This window comes from Argiope bruennichi, chromosome X2, assembly GCF_947563725.1.
Source record: "Argiope bruennichi chromosome X2, qqArgBrue1.1, whole genome shotgun sequence".
Lineage (NCBI taxonomy): Eukaryota > Metazoa > Arthropoda > Arachnida > Araneae > Araneidae > Argiope > Argiope bruennichi.
This window is the reverse complement of record NC_079163.1, coordinates 76,224,447-76,241,141: the sequence shown is the minus strand read 5'-3', so window position 1 is coordinate 76,241,141 and position 16,695 is coordinate 76,224,447. Positions and strand designations below refer to the sequence as shown.

Below are 16,695 nucleotides of genomic sequence, written 5' to 3'. Positions count from 1 at the left end.
TGTACTACAAATAAAAAGTAAAATATATTTGGAAATTTGAATTACTCTTCACATGAGATGTATAATTTCTATAAAGTCTGTTACATAAAGCTACAGATAAGCATAAAGTTTTCTATAAACTCTGTTACATAGCTTTGTATCAGATTTTAACAATTAATCAAAAATTATTAGCACACACACAACCATTTTATGAAATTCTTCCCAGCTGAAGTCTCAATACTGTCTTATAATAGGCAAAAAAGAGATAATAATATTACATTGACAAAGAAGCTTACCATGAAAAAATCCATCAGGGCATGACTTGACACATGTACTGTTCGAAAGAAAATGCTTGGGGCAAGATAAGCAGTTATTATATGATGGGCCATAGCATGACGAACACGATTTATCGCACATGTGACATGTGTAATCTCTAACTTCTCCATATTGACCAAGAGGGCATTTATAAGTGCATTCACTAAAAAAAAAAAAGCTCAATCAAATATAAATTCAGTTTTGCATTTAATACTTTGCATGCAATTAATTTTTTTAAAGATATTACTACAGAAGTTAACCATCAAAACTGTTTTTCTAACATGATTACTACTGCCAGGTTTTGTGGCACAGATGAAGTGTGTACAAAATAATAAAATACGAAATATTTAAATCAATATGTCATACCCTTATTTTAAATGCAAGGTAACCTTCCATCTTTAAAACACCAAATGAATACTTTGAAGTAGGACAATTAATAATTAGCCATTAACGACTTCGGAAAAATAATGCTGATTGTTCCATTCATAATACAATGCAGATGACGATTTAATAAATTAAAAGGACTGAATATATATATATGCAATGATATTTTAAACTTTAATTTCAATTTGATTAATTTCCGAGGTTTTATCTTAATTTAGCCCATAGTAACTTAATTCTAAAATATTCTCTTATTTCGTGATCCAATTCCACTTTCTCTACTTAATTAATTCAAGCGAAGCGTTGTAAAATTGCCGAATCGGCTAAAAGCCTAACTTTCCCACACTCCGCGTGAAGGGCTAGAAAGCACATTCTTTTTAAAACCTCCCTGTGTTGCCCCGGCCTTGTCGGCGCGTGTAGCGAAAATCCCTATCGAAATCTCATTACATATTAGCACTGTGAAGAAATATTTTCCCTATCAAAATCTTAGGTTATATAAGACCAGGGATAAAATGTTCAAGTGCTTTTTCCTCATTCCTTTCTGTGTACTCATCGCTTGTACATAATGCCTGCTTCTCCAAAATGAAATAAAACGACGTCACGAAATCAAAAGTCTTTTCGCACGCACGCACGCACACACACACACACACACACACACACACACACACACACACACACACACACACACACACACACACACACACACACACACACACACACACACACACACACACACACACACACAAGCAGATGCGTGACCGAAGAGAAGAAACTTACTTAACTAACTTACATAACTATAAAGACTGAAGATAACTTGAAAAATAAATCTGAAGATAACACTAAAAAGCTTACCTTTGTCCATTTATTGTGATTTGGAATTTATTTTTGCTGGCACATTCATTCTGAAATAAACAATAATAATGCTAAAAAAATGTGTGATTTTATATATATAGAAACATAGCAATGGAAATATTTAGATAAAACTATCTTCTTAATTTCCATTTTGAAAACTTCAAGATGATATTTGATGCAATAGACATACAAAAAATTGCAAGCTGGATGGTTAAGACATTACATTACATAGATAATTACAATTTTCAAAATATCTAATGATGAATACAAAGAAACTTTTAATGAGAAAATGAATACAGCGAATAACGCTTAACATTTCAGAGTAATTTTGCATGTGTTATTTATTTTTTCAATTTTAACATTTTTTGGAACGGTTTATGGAATTCTACTTTCCATGCCATTATTAGTCTCCATACCGAGTTTGGCACCATTTCGGTTGTTTAATCGAGCTAAAGGTGGGTCAGAACAGTATCAGTTTAAAAAAAATCATTCGGCAAATCAAGTAATTGTGTTTTTGAGTTATCGTGTTTACATGCTTTTGAGACCGATAGACAATCAAACGCTCGATGGATTTGGCTAAAAATTACAGTATAGATGTTAAATCTATGTACCGAATTTTATCCATCCAGCTCTCTTTGTTTTGTAATTATCGTGTTAACTTATGTCCACATAATCGGACAGGGCAGACTTCCTCTAAATGGATTTTGGCCAAAATTTGATAGAAAACTACAAATTTCGTGTAAAGGAAACGCACCAAATTTCATTTGTCTAATTCAGAGATTCTTTGAGTTCTCTTTGTCACAGACATATAGACATAATGCCAAAAATGATTTTTCCGAACTCAGAGAGGTCTAAAATGAAATTATTCATGTGCAACATAAATTTTTTAAAGAATTGAAATGAAGCATAATTTAAATTTTAAAAACAAAATGAGTAACTTTTCAAGTATTATTATTATATTATGCTATTAATGATACTTTCATGTGACCTTTAGTTGAGGTTTTAGGTACACAATAATATAGTTGCTTGCATTGTATTATTACAGAATACTAAAAAGAAATCATCGGATTCCATTTCCGATTTAATAAAATGATACTTCTATGATGCAATGGAAGCCAAAGTTTAATATTAGAAGCAATCATATCCAAAACCACTTCAAACCACTATGCATTAAAACTTACTAATAAATTTTCAGAATGTCTATTGACTCCACGTACTAGAAAAGCATGTTCCAATTCAGATACAGGAGATATTTCAGACTCTTTCAATGAATTTAAGTAGAAAGGCCTAATTTGGGTTCCATAAAATACGAGATGCCAACTTATCAACTTTCCTGCAATAAGAAATATCATTAAAGATGTATAAAATTAAATCAATATAGAGAAAATTAAAATACAGTCGAAACTCAACATAAGGAATTTCTATAGATTGAAAATATCTATATATCGAACCTTTTACAGAAAATTTAATATTTTCATTAGAAAAAAAAATTCTATATATTCAATAAATTTCTATATATCTAACAATAGTTTTCACACCACAAAATTATGCGTACAGACCGAATTCAAAAGATACGCGTGAATTTCGTTCATATTAAAGGGGGGGAAAATACTTGCTGGTGAATCATTAATTTTTGCTCGAGCTCTGCATTACTGGTTCTTTTATTACTTTGAAATTTTTTTTTTTTTTTTTTGCTTAAATTCAGTTGAGTTTCAGATTTCTTGTTCCGAACATGGGCCCCTAAACATAAATCTAAAAATGAAAGAGCAGTCAGCTTCTAAAAAATGTAAAAAGCAGAAAAAAAAAAAAAAAAAAAAAAGGCGAGTCAAATAAATAAAATTTTGTCAATTAGAGTAACAATTTTTTTTAAAAAAAAACTGGACTTGTTAACTAAAACCTTTGAAAGTATTAGAGGAAATCGAAAATGATTGAACATTTAAATTTTTACACTATCGGTGAAGCAGCGCAGCGATGGGGGAAAAAAAATGTACGAGACAAAAAGTTGGTGACTGAGTACTCTTTAAAATAAAGAGACTGAGTATGCCGCAAATTTGGAAAACTCTAACCTTGAAGCCGCTTAAGGCGGTTCCAGATATTCAAAAATCGAATTAATAGCAAAGAAAAGGTAATAGCGAGTGAAAGTGGTTGCCTTATGGATATGCTACGTTCTCAGTAGCAAAACACATCAATGAAAGCCGTTTTAAAAGAATAAGAGCCCAACGCTATCCTTATCATGAATAAAATCATTTTTTAAAAAGAGTTTGCCAAGTAAAATTCTTATTTTTAAAAATGATAAATGTAATAAGGGGAAAAAAATGTCTCCCGATTGTCGTCAATGCAAAAATGATCGACAAAAGGAATTTAAAATGCCCCATGAAAAAAATAAAAACATCTGTAGCCTGAAAGGCGTGAAATCCCACCACAGACTACTGTTTTAACAAAAAAACACACACACAGTTACTCAATATGATTAAAAAAAGAAAACAATTGTTTTGCTATTTTTACAGAAGAATTTGAATAAAAATCGAGCAAGATGAGCAAAGAGATACTGAATAATTATTTAAATAAATTTTTTATATACTACATTTTTAAAACGGGCTATAAGATATAAAATAATTTTTGAATTTTAAAAATTTACAATCGCAAATTTTCAGGACAATTTGTAAGGACCCAGGAAAAATTATTCGATATTTTTTAGACAGTTTTAAAAACATAGTTTGTTTATTTTTTAAATTTAAATTATTATTTTCTGCTTTTTAGTGGTGTGTGTGAAATTTAACAATCGATTTTATACTAACTTCAAAATGAATTACACTGTGACAAAATTAGTACCAAACAGACAAAAACGTGAGTTAATATTGCATTGTCATTCAGTTCTCGATGGGTTATGTTTAAAGTCTCTAGCTCAACGAGATAATTTAAAATCGGTTGCAAAATTGGTATCGAACAAACAAATAAGTAAACGAGTTAATAAGCGTTAAAATACAAAAGAAGCATAAGAGCATTTCATTTCACTGGCACAAATACATAGGAATATGAGTTATTTTTACATGTAGAAGATGACTTAAAAGGGAGGTCAACCATAGGAAATAAAGTCAATTACATCTATGACTGTATATATTCCTTCTGAAGATCAATCTGCATCCATAGTGACAATGGGTCTGTCATTACCGATTTCCACGTATGCTTTTATTTACATACATTGCGAGTTTACATCCACTGCATTCTAATCACATATTATTTATACTGCACATACGCTATTTAACTTCCGCCTTAATTATGGTTAAATTGCTTTTTATTTATACATAAAAATTATTTTTTGTGATAGTGTGTGTATATTATATATATATATATATATATATATATATATATATATATATTAGAATTTTGCAGATGCGTGGCTGAAAAAAAGGAACTGGAATCAACTTGAATCAATTTCTCCAGAGGAGTCATCATTTGAAAGGAGGAGGAGAAGATTGATGATAAAAAGACACAAGAACAAAAACTTTTCTCTTTAGTGATTTTACTAAGAGATTCTTATAGGGATTTTTTTGACACATGTTGATTCAGGAAAGGGAATCTTCGGTATCTTTGAAACAAATTGTGTAGGAGACAGGGATTTTTTTTTTATCGCTTCGGTTGTGATGTAAGAAAAAAGAAAAAGAAATTTTTAGAGCTCGTGTCGGCAATAACTAAATAAAAAGGTGGGATGTGGATAAGGAAATAAGAAAAAATTTTAGAATAAAGTAACATGAATTAATTTAAGATAAAAAAAAAATAGGAAATAAATTAGGATTTAAATTAAATTAAGACATCATTACATTTATATACTATAATAAAATGCATATTATATTTATTTTCGTCAAGGAATTGTAAAATTGAGCTTGTCCTTGCTGAAGCAATTTTATTTAAAAGACTGCAATTTAAAATGTTTTGAAATATAACCTTTATTTTTCTGAAAACAATTTCTTTCCTAAAAGCTTTTTCCCCCATGAGAATTATTTTCGAAATATTTCCTCAACATCACTTATATGCAGTATAATACAAATTATCTGCTGATTTTAGTGCAATTTCAAATAAAGCTGCTTATTAAAAGATCTGAAATACTTTAATAAATCAGTAAAAAATACAATTACTAAAAACTGATTGTACTGTATATAACGGGGCATAATAATGCTTAGCTAAAATTAAAACTGTTGTTTAAGTAAAATTACTACGAGCATTTTCAAAATTTACTAACTGATATTAAGAGTTTGTCATACCGAAGCAACTTGATCAAGAGTGGATTTGGGTATATTGCGACTTAGCACTACAGTCCCTTCTTTTAATACAATAGTTATTATAGTTTCACATTTCGACTAATTTTTAACATGCTATTGATATATTTTAGGTTATTATTTTAGAAACTGTGTGACAATGTATTGGTTTTTATTTAATTATCAGGACTCAACTGTCTGTCACCCATACTTGTACACAGTATTATCAAAGTAGATGTTCAGTTGTATAAATATCTTAATAACTAAGAGAACACAATGAAACATATAAGAATCTAATTAATTATGTTTGAGAAAATGCTAATATTAACCTAATGTCTTATTTATGAAATTTTTATTTTTACTTTTATAAACTTATTAATTTTTCAATTAGGAAAATAAAGTTTTTCGATCGAACTGCTTGTGACCGCCTCCTCTCAGACTAGCAACCCTAGGTATCTGCTTAATTTGTCTAGTCGGTAATCCACCGCTGTACCTGATACCCAAATCAATGGTATATTTATTCTAAATAGTATTTTTTTAACATACAAATGCTCCTATAAATTCACATTTTTATTTTACTAGTTGATAGATACTTTTTTCGGCATTTTAAATAAAGCACAAAACACATTAAAAATACTGAAAATATTTAATTTAGCTTTTACTAAATTAAACAGCTTAGAAATTGTTTAGTATTGTGAAATAAAATTCGTTTAAAATATTGTTTATAAAGAAAAAATTTAACAGAATTAAAAAAATTAACTTATACTTTTTACTGCTTCTTTTGATTGAGAATTCTATGTTTCCACTGATGTTAGTGTACATTGGTTGTAGAATAATTGTTGCCATAATTATAACCGAAAGCCTCATTTATAGACAGTCCCATAACATTAAATGATAACTCTCTAAATACGCAATAAAATAATCAGAATTTTCTTTTAAGTCTTAGTATAAACTGTAGAACAGTTTTATTTTGCAACTAGTAGTATACATGATGTATGAAGGGCATTTGTTAGCACGACAAAGCATAAAAGATTTTTGTTGTTGTTCCACGAAAATTTTGATAAACTGGGTGTCAATCAATTGCTATCTGCACTTCATAAGATTGAAAATAAATGAGCAATAAATAATATAATATTTCAACAGTTAATAAATAAGGAGACAGTTAATAAATAAAAAGATTAAATAATAAGGAAAGAAAATAATTTAAATAACAATATACTACAGATGTGTAATAAACTGTTTTTGAAAAGTCTAGAATACATTTTTACTTTCAAGATGCTGATGAGAAATATTTATTTGTCTATGCATTTTACTTAATAATTAAAATAGAATTAATTGTATAAACTGTATTTCTCCCCTTTTAAGTATAGTAAATAAAAATTATAAAATTCGTCTTGTTTTGTTTGAATGATTATTAGAATTTAAACCATAACAAGAAAATAATTGATAAAAAAATTATGATGACACATATCATACTTCTTTAAGTCATCTATACATACAGATATTTTTTTTTTTTTTTACCTCCGAACAGATAAAAAAAATCATTATTTTTAATAAATTTTCTTTATGACTGTTGGAGCAAACTGCAACGGCCGCATATTTCATATTCAATGTTTTTAGAAGCTGACAGTCTTTTCAATATAAATTTTACAAAAAATTTCAAATTAAAATGTAAACGTAAAAATTATAGATAAAGTTAAAACTGCTGATATAAGAAGCTTATTATACTGTCGATCTTCTAGCAATCGATGACAAATTTAGAATGTTTTTTATATATGAGTCTTGTCTTTTATGCAAAGAAAATCCTCACCACAGTTCTCAGCATTCAATAAATAAAAAAATATAAAAAGTGTTAAGAGATAAAAAATACGACTTGAAAAAATAACAATATTTTTGAAAATGCATCACACAAAACATAAATATATCATGAAATAATTGACAATAATCATATAAATTTACTTAAGAAATGTAATACATATTAAAATTTTTAAAAAATGGGTACAAAATTTTGTTAACATTAGAATGGAAATAACGGGGTTTTTACAGCATTCTATATATCAGTTTTTTTAAAATAAAATTTTATTCCCTTCCTGTCATTTTTGTTGCAAAAAATACCAATATTCCAGGGTTGGAACTAGTAGTTGACACTGCATTTGATAGAATTTATGGTTTTAGTATATTGAAGTTTTGTCATCAATATCGCCCAAGTAGAATTGATCTATGGTTTGCAGTTTTTTAATGTGATACAATTAAAGCAATATATATATATATATATAATTTATATCAGCTTTTAGTCCTATCCTACAATGATTAGATTATCATGCAAAAATGCACAAAAATTCAAAAGACTGGCGTACCTAATTAATATTTTATAAATAATAAATTAAAACAACATAAAATAATTTTTAAAAAGTAAATGTATAATTTAAGAAACACTTATAATCATTTCTTAAAACGTTAATATTGTTAAGGATATACTACTTCCGTTTGGGGTTCTTTCAAGATTTGATGGTCGATGCAGAAATAAACATTTCTTTAGTAACAAAAGACGACGACTTTTATTACACACGAAGAGACGAATACAGGACGACACACAGCAGCACACTTCAACAAGCAGTAGCCCGCAAGTCGTAATCGGTAGTAATAACAGCCACAGCACACAAAGCGGCCAGACAGAATTCAGCAGAAGAGGGAATCTTCGTAGCTTCACCTATTCTCACATAGGCCTTTCCCAAACGGATGCATTCCACACTGTCTCCTCGCTTTAGCTGTATCCAGCTGCCGACACATTACTACACGACTGGCTATTCCTCACAGGACTCGATGCTGCTTCTACAATAAATGCCAGGACTCAGCACACAGCTCAGTTCAGCAGCTTTTGCTCCACACAAAGTTGGCACTTCGTCAGACTATACAACCGTTGCTTCATTATCCTCTCGACGACTCGACAGTCTACGATTACGGCTGACAAAAGCTTGAGACTGCCAGCCTTTTATAGTTCCCGGGAGGTTCAGAGAAGGTTCGGGACCCATCAGCCGTATCTCAGTTCCTATTGGTTGGTTTGCTAAAATTCTCGAAGTTTCCAGTAATAACCATTTTGTCGGCAAATTTGTCTTCAAGTTGCCAAATGGTCACCAAGCTATAAGATTACTGATGTGGCATCCGATTAGCACCCAACAGGGCTGATCGTAAAACGGTCTTTCCAGTGATTCAACTAACCGTGCTGGGAAGCAACTTTACAGGTATGTAACAATATAATATAGATTAGAGAAGCTTTAATTACGTAAATGAATAAAATAAATTAATTACATAGTTTGATGCTATTGCTGTTTAAGAATGGATTAGAAAAGGGCACATTAGGATATTATATACCATTGAAATCCATTATTTCTAATTAAAAAAATGTGTAAAACCGAATACACCAATCTTTTAATATAAAAAACTTTTTTTTTACTGGCCGTGAATAAACAAATCTCAAGTTTTTACCGTTATAAGAATATTCCAAGATTTGCAGAACCACTGAAATTTTGTTTAGTGAGGGTTATTGGGTAACTGTTACATTTATCTGAAATGACCTCAGTGTATGGATGATTACTCCACCTATTGAGAAATATTGAATGATTGATGAAGATGAGCCTAAAGATAACTATGAGAATGAAAATGAATTATAATAACTACACAGAAAATAAATAATAGAGGCATTTCATATGGCTTAAGATATATTCCTCAAGCGTATTAAGAAACTTGTACCTTCGGAATAAAAAGTAAACATTATTTTAAAATGGCTTTTGTACATGAATAACATTTTCTAGTTCAATGCATGCAAATCTATTACTTACATACATATTTGTAAATTTGAAGACAAATTTCTTCAATAATTAAATTTTATGATTCGACTTTAGTCCTAAAAAATTAACTATGTATAATTGTTTACAAAAACAAAATGATGCAAAATCGTCATTATGTATTTCTATATAACGAATTTTTCCAGGAAATTCAAATTCAATATTTAGAGGTTTGGTTCTACACAAAATGAAGCACTTTGACAAAACACAGAAAATTAATTTAAACTTCCAAAAATATTACATTTATTTAAATATACCTGGGCCACTGGGAGATATGTTTCCATCATTGGTTATAACAAGTTTCCAATTTCCTTGTGGAATTTCACCCCAAAAGTGAACAGACATAAAAGGCCAATTATTGAAAGATCCATCAATTTTGTCATGAGGTCGAGGTAATAGAATAGCAGATTGTGTGCCTGATGGTGAAATCAATGTTATGTGAAGATTACCACGAGGATGGAAATTGAGAGAGATTATCACTTGTACATGTTCTAGGTATAGAACTGCATTCTCTGTATTTTTACAACCTGTTGTATTGATAGTTGTTTCTAATCTCTCACCTCGAGTAGCTGGAATAAGCCTACAGCATTGAAAAGAAAAAGGCAATTTGAAATTAAAATACAAGCAATGAAAAGAAAATCGTTGAAAGAGTTTAAAGAGACAGAGAAATCAGACATTTGTATAAAGAAAATCACCACTTACCACATCAAGATAAAAATTTCACTTAAAATATGGCCACAGCAAAAAGTTATTTACTTCCTTTTATATAGACATATATTGTCATAAAAATCTACTTTAAGTCATATATTTAAGATTTCAATTCAAAGCGATTGCAGAAAGTCAAAATAGATTTTGGAATTAAATCTCAATTAGCTTACAATTAGAAGAAAGTCCTAGTCGGCTAAATTTTATTAATTTGTATATTGTTGCTTATAGTATAAGATTTAAAAAAAATTCGAACTCAATTATCAGTTTATCGATTAATTTTAGCTAAATTTTGATTTTACATTAAAGGTGGTATCTAGAAGAGAATTGGACGAAAAATTCAATACAAATTCCAAAACAATAATTTGTGAAATAAACAAATGCTGAGAAGGAAAAATAATAAAAATGAAGTTTTTCTTTAAAAAATATAGAGAGAGAAAAGTAAAAATGGATCTTTTTTAAATCAAAAATATGAAGCTTAAAACAAAAAATGTAATATGCGTGAACATTGAAAACAATACCAAGAGGAAATTAAGCAGCAATAAATATCAAAAGAAAAAAATCTTTCATTAAATTCATTCCTTAAAAAATTATAAATATGATTAAAATTTCAATTTACTTAAAATAGTTCTACCAGCACCTGATGATCTTAAAAATTTTTTATTTAAAAAAAATTTTTTTTTTTAGTACATAAATATACGAACATTTTTGTGATTTATCTTTAAATTAATTATTAGTAATATAATAGTAAATAAAATATTTTGCTTGATATATTTTTTACATGAAGTACACAATTTTAAATAATGGACTTTAATTAAAATTAAAAATTAAGTTTTTCAATTCTCTTTCAAAGGGTTGTCAGTCAAATTTGGGAGAAAAAAAAATATCCCTGTGTTTCCACTGTATATACAAAGTATAAGAGGAAATACGTGAACAACACTCAAGTGCTAGTTATAAGAGAATAACAATACCCCAATAGTTTTTCAGTGGAAAAAACATGGGGAAAGTACGCGACAATTCAACTTTATCTGAAATAATAGTATATTAAATTATGCTTATTTTATAAACAAGGAAAACAAACAATTTCTCTTATATTTACTGCCTATAATTAACCTGATGCTTGAATGTTAAAGGGGAAAAAAGTAGTATCAGTACTTATATCATGTTCTCTAATTTAAGATCATGCAAAATTAAGATTCCGGTGAAATGAAACAATAACATTCTTGCTATCATGCTACAAACCATTTAATTAATTCACAAAAAACAATATTTTTATTTATTTATTTATTTTTTTTTTTTTTTTTGCCAATTCATATACATGAGTAGCAATCTCTGCAACTTCTGCAGATTTTTCAATCATTAGTTTCATTTTTTCCTTTTGCAAAAATTTTATTTGCAAAATTATCTGCCGCTTTTTTCCCAGGGCTTTTGCTACTCCTCTAAAGTTCACAATATCTTACGTGAGCTAATTTTACATACTGAAGCAAATCTTTTGAGATCGAAACATGCAAGACATTTCCATAAACGGTTTCGGGCATCATACACAGTTCTTAAACCATTTAAAAAATCTTCTTTCAGATTTTCAACATGCATATCCTTGTTGATGGTAAATCCACTTTCCACATACGCATTGGCATGTGATAATGCAACTATTATTTTTTCGATTCCCACAAATCAGAAAAGTCATTGGACTTAAAAACGTTAGAATAAAAATCATCTACAAGAATTCCTTTATTAAATTAATCAAGTTGTTCATTGCAGTCACTTTAAAAAAATTTCAGGAAAATTTCAGATTAGATCTTTTGCATGTTCTGAAAACGAAGTGGAAATTTGAATAAAAGAGTTCAAGTTCAAATAAAGAAGTTCCTTCGCTTTTCACATAATACTGCACTTTTTTTTGTTATAAAATAGCGGGATTTTTGGGCATGAATTCAAATATTTTTTTTCCAGTATTCTTCACAAATATACAACATTCTGCTCTTCTTCTTTAGTATTCGTCGCTTACAGTTACTCTCCTAATATCGGATATTTTTTTTTTCCAGTTTTGGAAATCGAACTGCTTTATGCAGAAAAAAATGGGAGTTTCCGTGGTTTAACAATCGCGAATAGAGTTTTGTTTTCGTTCTTAAGCGACGATCTTTCATTCTTGCAATGTTTAAAGAAATCGACATTTTTAGATTGTGTAGAAAAAAAAAAAATACGAAAAATTTTCTGTATTTTTCCGTTTTTAAAGAAATTTTCAAAATTTCGGCACTTTCCCGATTTTTTCCAGTGTCATGGCAATTATGCTTTCTTTTGCCTACGTTTATAGAGATGCACACAATTCAAGTTGTAAAAAATTGCAATATAACGCTAAAATAAACACACTTGTGGGTAATTTATTTGTAATTACAAATTTTATATCACAATGAAAGTAAGTTTAACTGGAAGTTATCTTTAAGTGTTATTACAGATAGCAAAAATATTATCCCTCTTTCTTTGCTCTGTTTACAGAAAAAGGTAAAGAACTTTTACGGGGATGTTCGAATGGCCCCTTAAAAAAATATCCATTGAAATCATTAGAAATGCATATAACTTTTCTAATTCATCAGAAAATATTTTATTCTTTTTAATATTTAAAAGCAGTGTTCAGGCTCTAATTTAGTCATAACAATTGATATGATGGAGGGGGGAAAATGATCAATTCATTCTACCAAGAAGTACATTTTAATAAATATAACAAAAATTACTGTAATTTTCTAAGAAGTCTTTTTTCTTGACGCTACCATAATTTTATTTCAAGTTGATGTTTTTTCAGTTTCATTCTAAATCAATTCAACAATGAACTATGATCTCAAGCAGGACAGAATATAATAATATTGGGATGGCAGAAATTTTCAAAATGCCATTTTTCAAATTTTTTAGCATTGACTAAATATAAACAAAAATGTTGAAAAATCATTTGTATTATTACAAAAAGCCATTTAAAAGTTTCACTATAACAAAAATATTTTTAATTAAAAAATTTTATTCGTCATCAATTAATCCTCCAATTTTTTATTTTAAAATCTAAGCACAACGAGTGTAAGAAGCTTAAAACTATTATTTTAACAGCTGAGAAATATAGAACTAGATCTGCTCAGAATACAATGCCACTCATCAGTTCAAGGCTACAGTTAAAAAAAACTTACCATGATTGTGAAAAAGGATTCTTCAGCAAAAATCAGTTTTGAAGAAATTTTCTTTAGTTAAATGTAGAATGCTTTGTAACATTTTCCCCTCTCTAATAAATTGTTAGCAGAATACTTTTTTAAAATATTCAAGAACTATATAGTTACATCTTTTAAATAAAAAAAAAAGTATAAAAAATATAAATTTAAATTAAATATTTTTTTATTATAACATTCAAAAGTTTAATTATTTCCTTGCTCACTATTTATAGATGCTTAGTGAAGAGCGCCAGGAGCATTTGTTGCAGGTTTCAAAATCACAATGCAAGCAGCTCTTACCATTAACAATCACTAAAACAACAAGCTAATTACTACTACTACTACCACTACTGCTACTACTACAAGAAGCTAGTTACTAACGGCTACTACTAGAAGCTAACAATTTTTCAAATCTAATTTGTGATCAGCTGAAGTCGAATCTTTCCTACACATTGCAACAAGTTTATATGATTCAGATTATGGCGTAGAAAACTAGCCCTTTTCAATATTCTCAATAAGTAACATGTTATTTCCCATTTTGTTTGTTCGTGCAACAGCAGCTGCATTCTCTAGACATCTCATATATTGCAAAATATTTTTGGAAAATTTTTCGCTTTTTTTTTTTAGATAATTTTTCAGATAAAATTTTTGGTAAACTTTTCTTCTCACCAAAGAATCTTTGCATAAATAATGTATATTAGATAAAAAGAAGTTTACTATTCAGTGGATACTCTTTCGCCAAATTGCAATGAAGTGTTAACAGCATATAGATTACAACTTCATGCTACTTTTGTATTTTATCATTCAATAAGAAAGGAAACTTCTAATTTACTAATGGACTGTTCATCGAAATAAATGAAACCTGTTTAAAATTGGCTTTTTCCAAAAAATTAGGAATGGTTCTTAAAATATGTACTGTTGTGGAATAGCCCATGAAAATTGACTTTTTCCAAAAAATTAGAAATGGTTCTTAAAATATGTACTGTTGTGGAATAGCCCATGAAACCAGAAATGAGAAATCTGGTTTCAATCTCTTTTCCTTTTTTCCCACTCAAAAACCGAATATGTAGATATAATTTGCTTTGTTTGCAAAGATTTGTTGAATACTTCGTCAAACATCAGACTACACATGTTAATACCAAGATATTTAAATAAAACACCTTAATGTACAAAGCAATGCTGAATCAAATTAAATATGAGTATTTTGTATGCCCATAGCTGGCTGGCAATCGTACTGATTAAGAAACTATTTCAGAAAAAGTTTGAAATATTCTTGCAAGTGCTATATGAATAACAACTATCCCACAGATCCCAAAGATAATTATTTTAGTTCTATATTGTGAATGATCTCATCTCCAGCTGCTGTGTCTGTTGACAAATATTTGGCAGAAGCAGTAATAATCCTATTGGCTTCTCCTTTACAAATTTCACACTGCAAAAAAGATTGCTGTTTGACAGTATTTTCATATCAATATCCTTTTTTCACAGGTGGAATTCTTACAGCAAAAGAAATAAACTAATTTTCTATTCCTCCGTAAAAAATAATGGATATCATTTTGTTTACTTTTTAAATATTTTACAAGGACTTAATGACATGTCTAATACTTTTGGGGGGATCTTGAGTAGAGCAATATAGAATTCAAGGAATTTCAATGACCATAAGAACCTTCATTAGTTGTAGATAATTAATGTAAGAATCATACAAAATAGGTGAATTAGTGATTAAATGTATGCACTGAAAAAAGTTGGGTGTTGCAGTCCTGTAATAATTAACGTACCCTAACTGATTATTAGCTTATTCCTATTCATAAAATAACCATATATTTATGGCATATTATTTACTTTATGTGCAATAATGTAAAATAAAATTTGAGGGTAATAGTCATTGCGTAAATGTTCAGTTCTATCCAATTTGTAGGAATAAAAAGTTTAGCTTGCTGCAATAAGCTGAATTTCCAGTTCATAAACTGGAAATAAATACTATAAAAAGGGAAAATGTTAGCTTTAATTGAATTAAATAAGTTTTTGTGTAGAATAATGCAGATCCAGCTATCAACTTCTTATCTTTTTCATAAATTTGATAGAGCTAAGAGAAAATAGCTACCTTATTTGTTTAATCTAATTGAAAATAATTCAGTTCTTTGATATAAAAAGTAAAAACAATTATTTAAAAAATATGTTATAAATATATGCATACATACCTTTCTACATTATCTGGTTGTGTGGTACAAATATGCTGCTCAGGTTGTGTCTTCCACTCCTTGGAGCGGGCTAATTTAACCATAGCAGCAGCATCCATTAAACCATAACCAAATTTCGTACTAACTAAAAATATAAAATATAATAATTTCTTCCAGCCAACATCAAGGATTTGCTTCATTAATTACAATTATTATAATCCTTCATCTTCAAAAATAAAAGGGGAGAGGGAAAGAAAACCTAGCTTCACAATTTTTGCCTCGTTACTGTTCATTATGCTTAGCAATTTTACTATAACAGAGATTTGACTGCTTAAATTATTATTAGTTCCTCTTTTAAAAGATAAAAAATCTTTATATAAATTTAATACTATAAGAAAAATAATTTACATATTTCATTACTAAGCATTTAAAAAAAAACAGGGCATTATAATGAAATAAAAAGCATTTATTATCAATCCGTCAATATGATATTACCACATTCATTTTGAATATATAAATGGAAAATGTTGTAACACAACTTCAGAATCTTAAAGTATCCAACCTGTTCTTTTAGGCTAAAATTTTAACCTACATAAAACCTCCCAGGTTTAACAATCTAAAAACAGATTTTCAAACTATGTAATAAAACTTTTACTCACCTCTTTTGCCAATACCGTTTGTTATCCAACCAGTTTCTTTTGCTAAGGGTTCATAACGTGATGTCATCACAATCAAATATTGCATGTCTCTCCATGTAAGTCGAGGACTAATAAAAAAAGGGGGGGGGGGATAAACGATTAAAATGAAACAAGTCAATAAATTTTTTTCCATTCCATTTTGTTTTGCTTCAATATATAAAATTTCTAAAATGTACATTACATATTTAGAATAACCACCTAATGTAAAAGATAAGATTTGTTTTGATTTTTCTGGCGAAAGATTCTGGAATGGAATAAATTTCCCAGAAAATTAAGAGTGCATTATTGTTACATAT

General features: G+C 28.7%; 1 protein-coding gene across 2 annotated transcripts in view; it reads right to left on the bottom strand.

The window, feature by feature from the left end:
* LOC129960095 (furin-1-like) overlaps nt 1-16,695 on the bottom strand; it is a 74,008-nt gene that overhangs the window by 15,687 nt on the left and 41,626 nt on the right. Inside the window, exons 10-15 of one of the 2 annotated variants that reach the window (XM_056073202.1) lie at nt 16,361-16,467; nt 15,723-15,846; nt 9,886-10,208; nt 2,709-2,860; nt 1,528-1,577; nt 276-457 (exon numbers count right to left, since the gene is read on the bottom strand). In XM_056073202.1, the coding sequence (XP_055929177.1) occupies nt 276-457; nt 1,528-1,577; nt 2,709-2,860; nt 9,886-10,208; nt 15,723-15,846; nt 16,361-16,467 (938 nt within the window). The remainder of the gene's footprint in view (nt 1-275; nt 458-1,527; nt 1,578-2,708; nt 2,861-9,885; nt 10,209-15,722; nt 15,847-16,360; nt 16,468-16,695) is intronic. The other variant, XM_056073204.1, reaches the window with a different exon arrangement.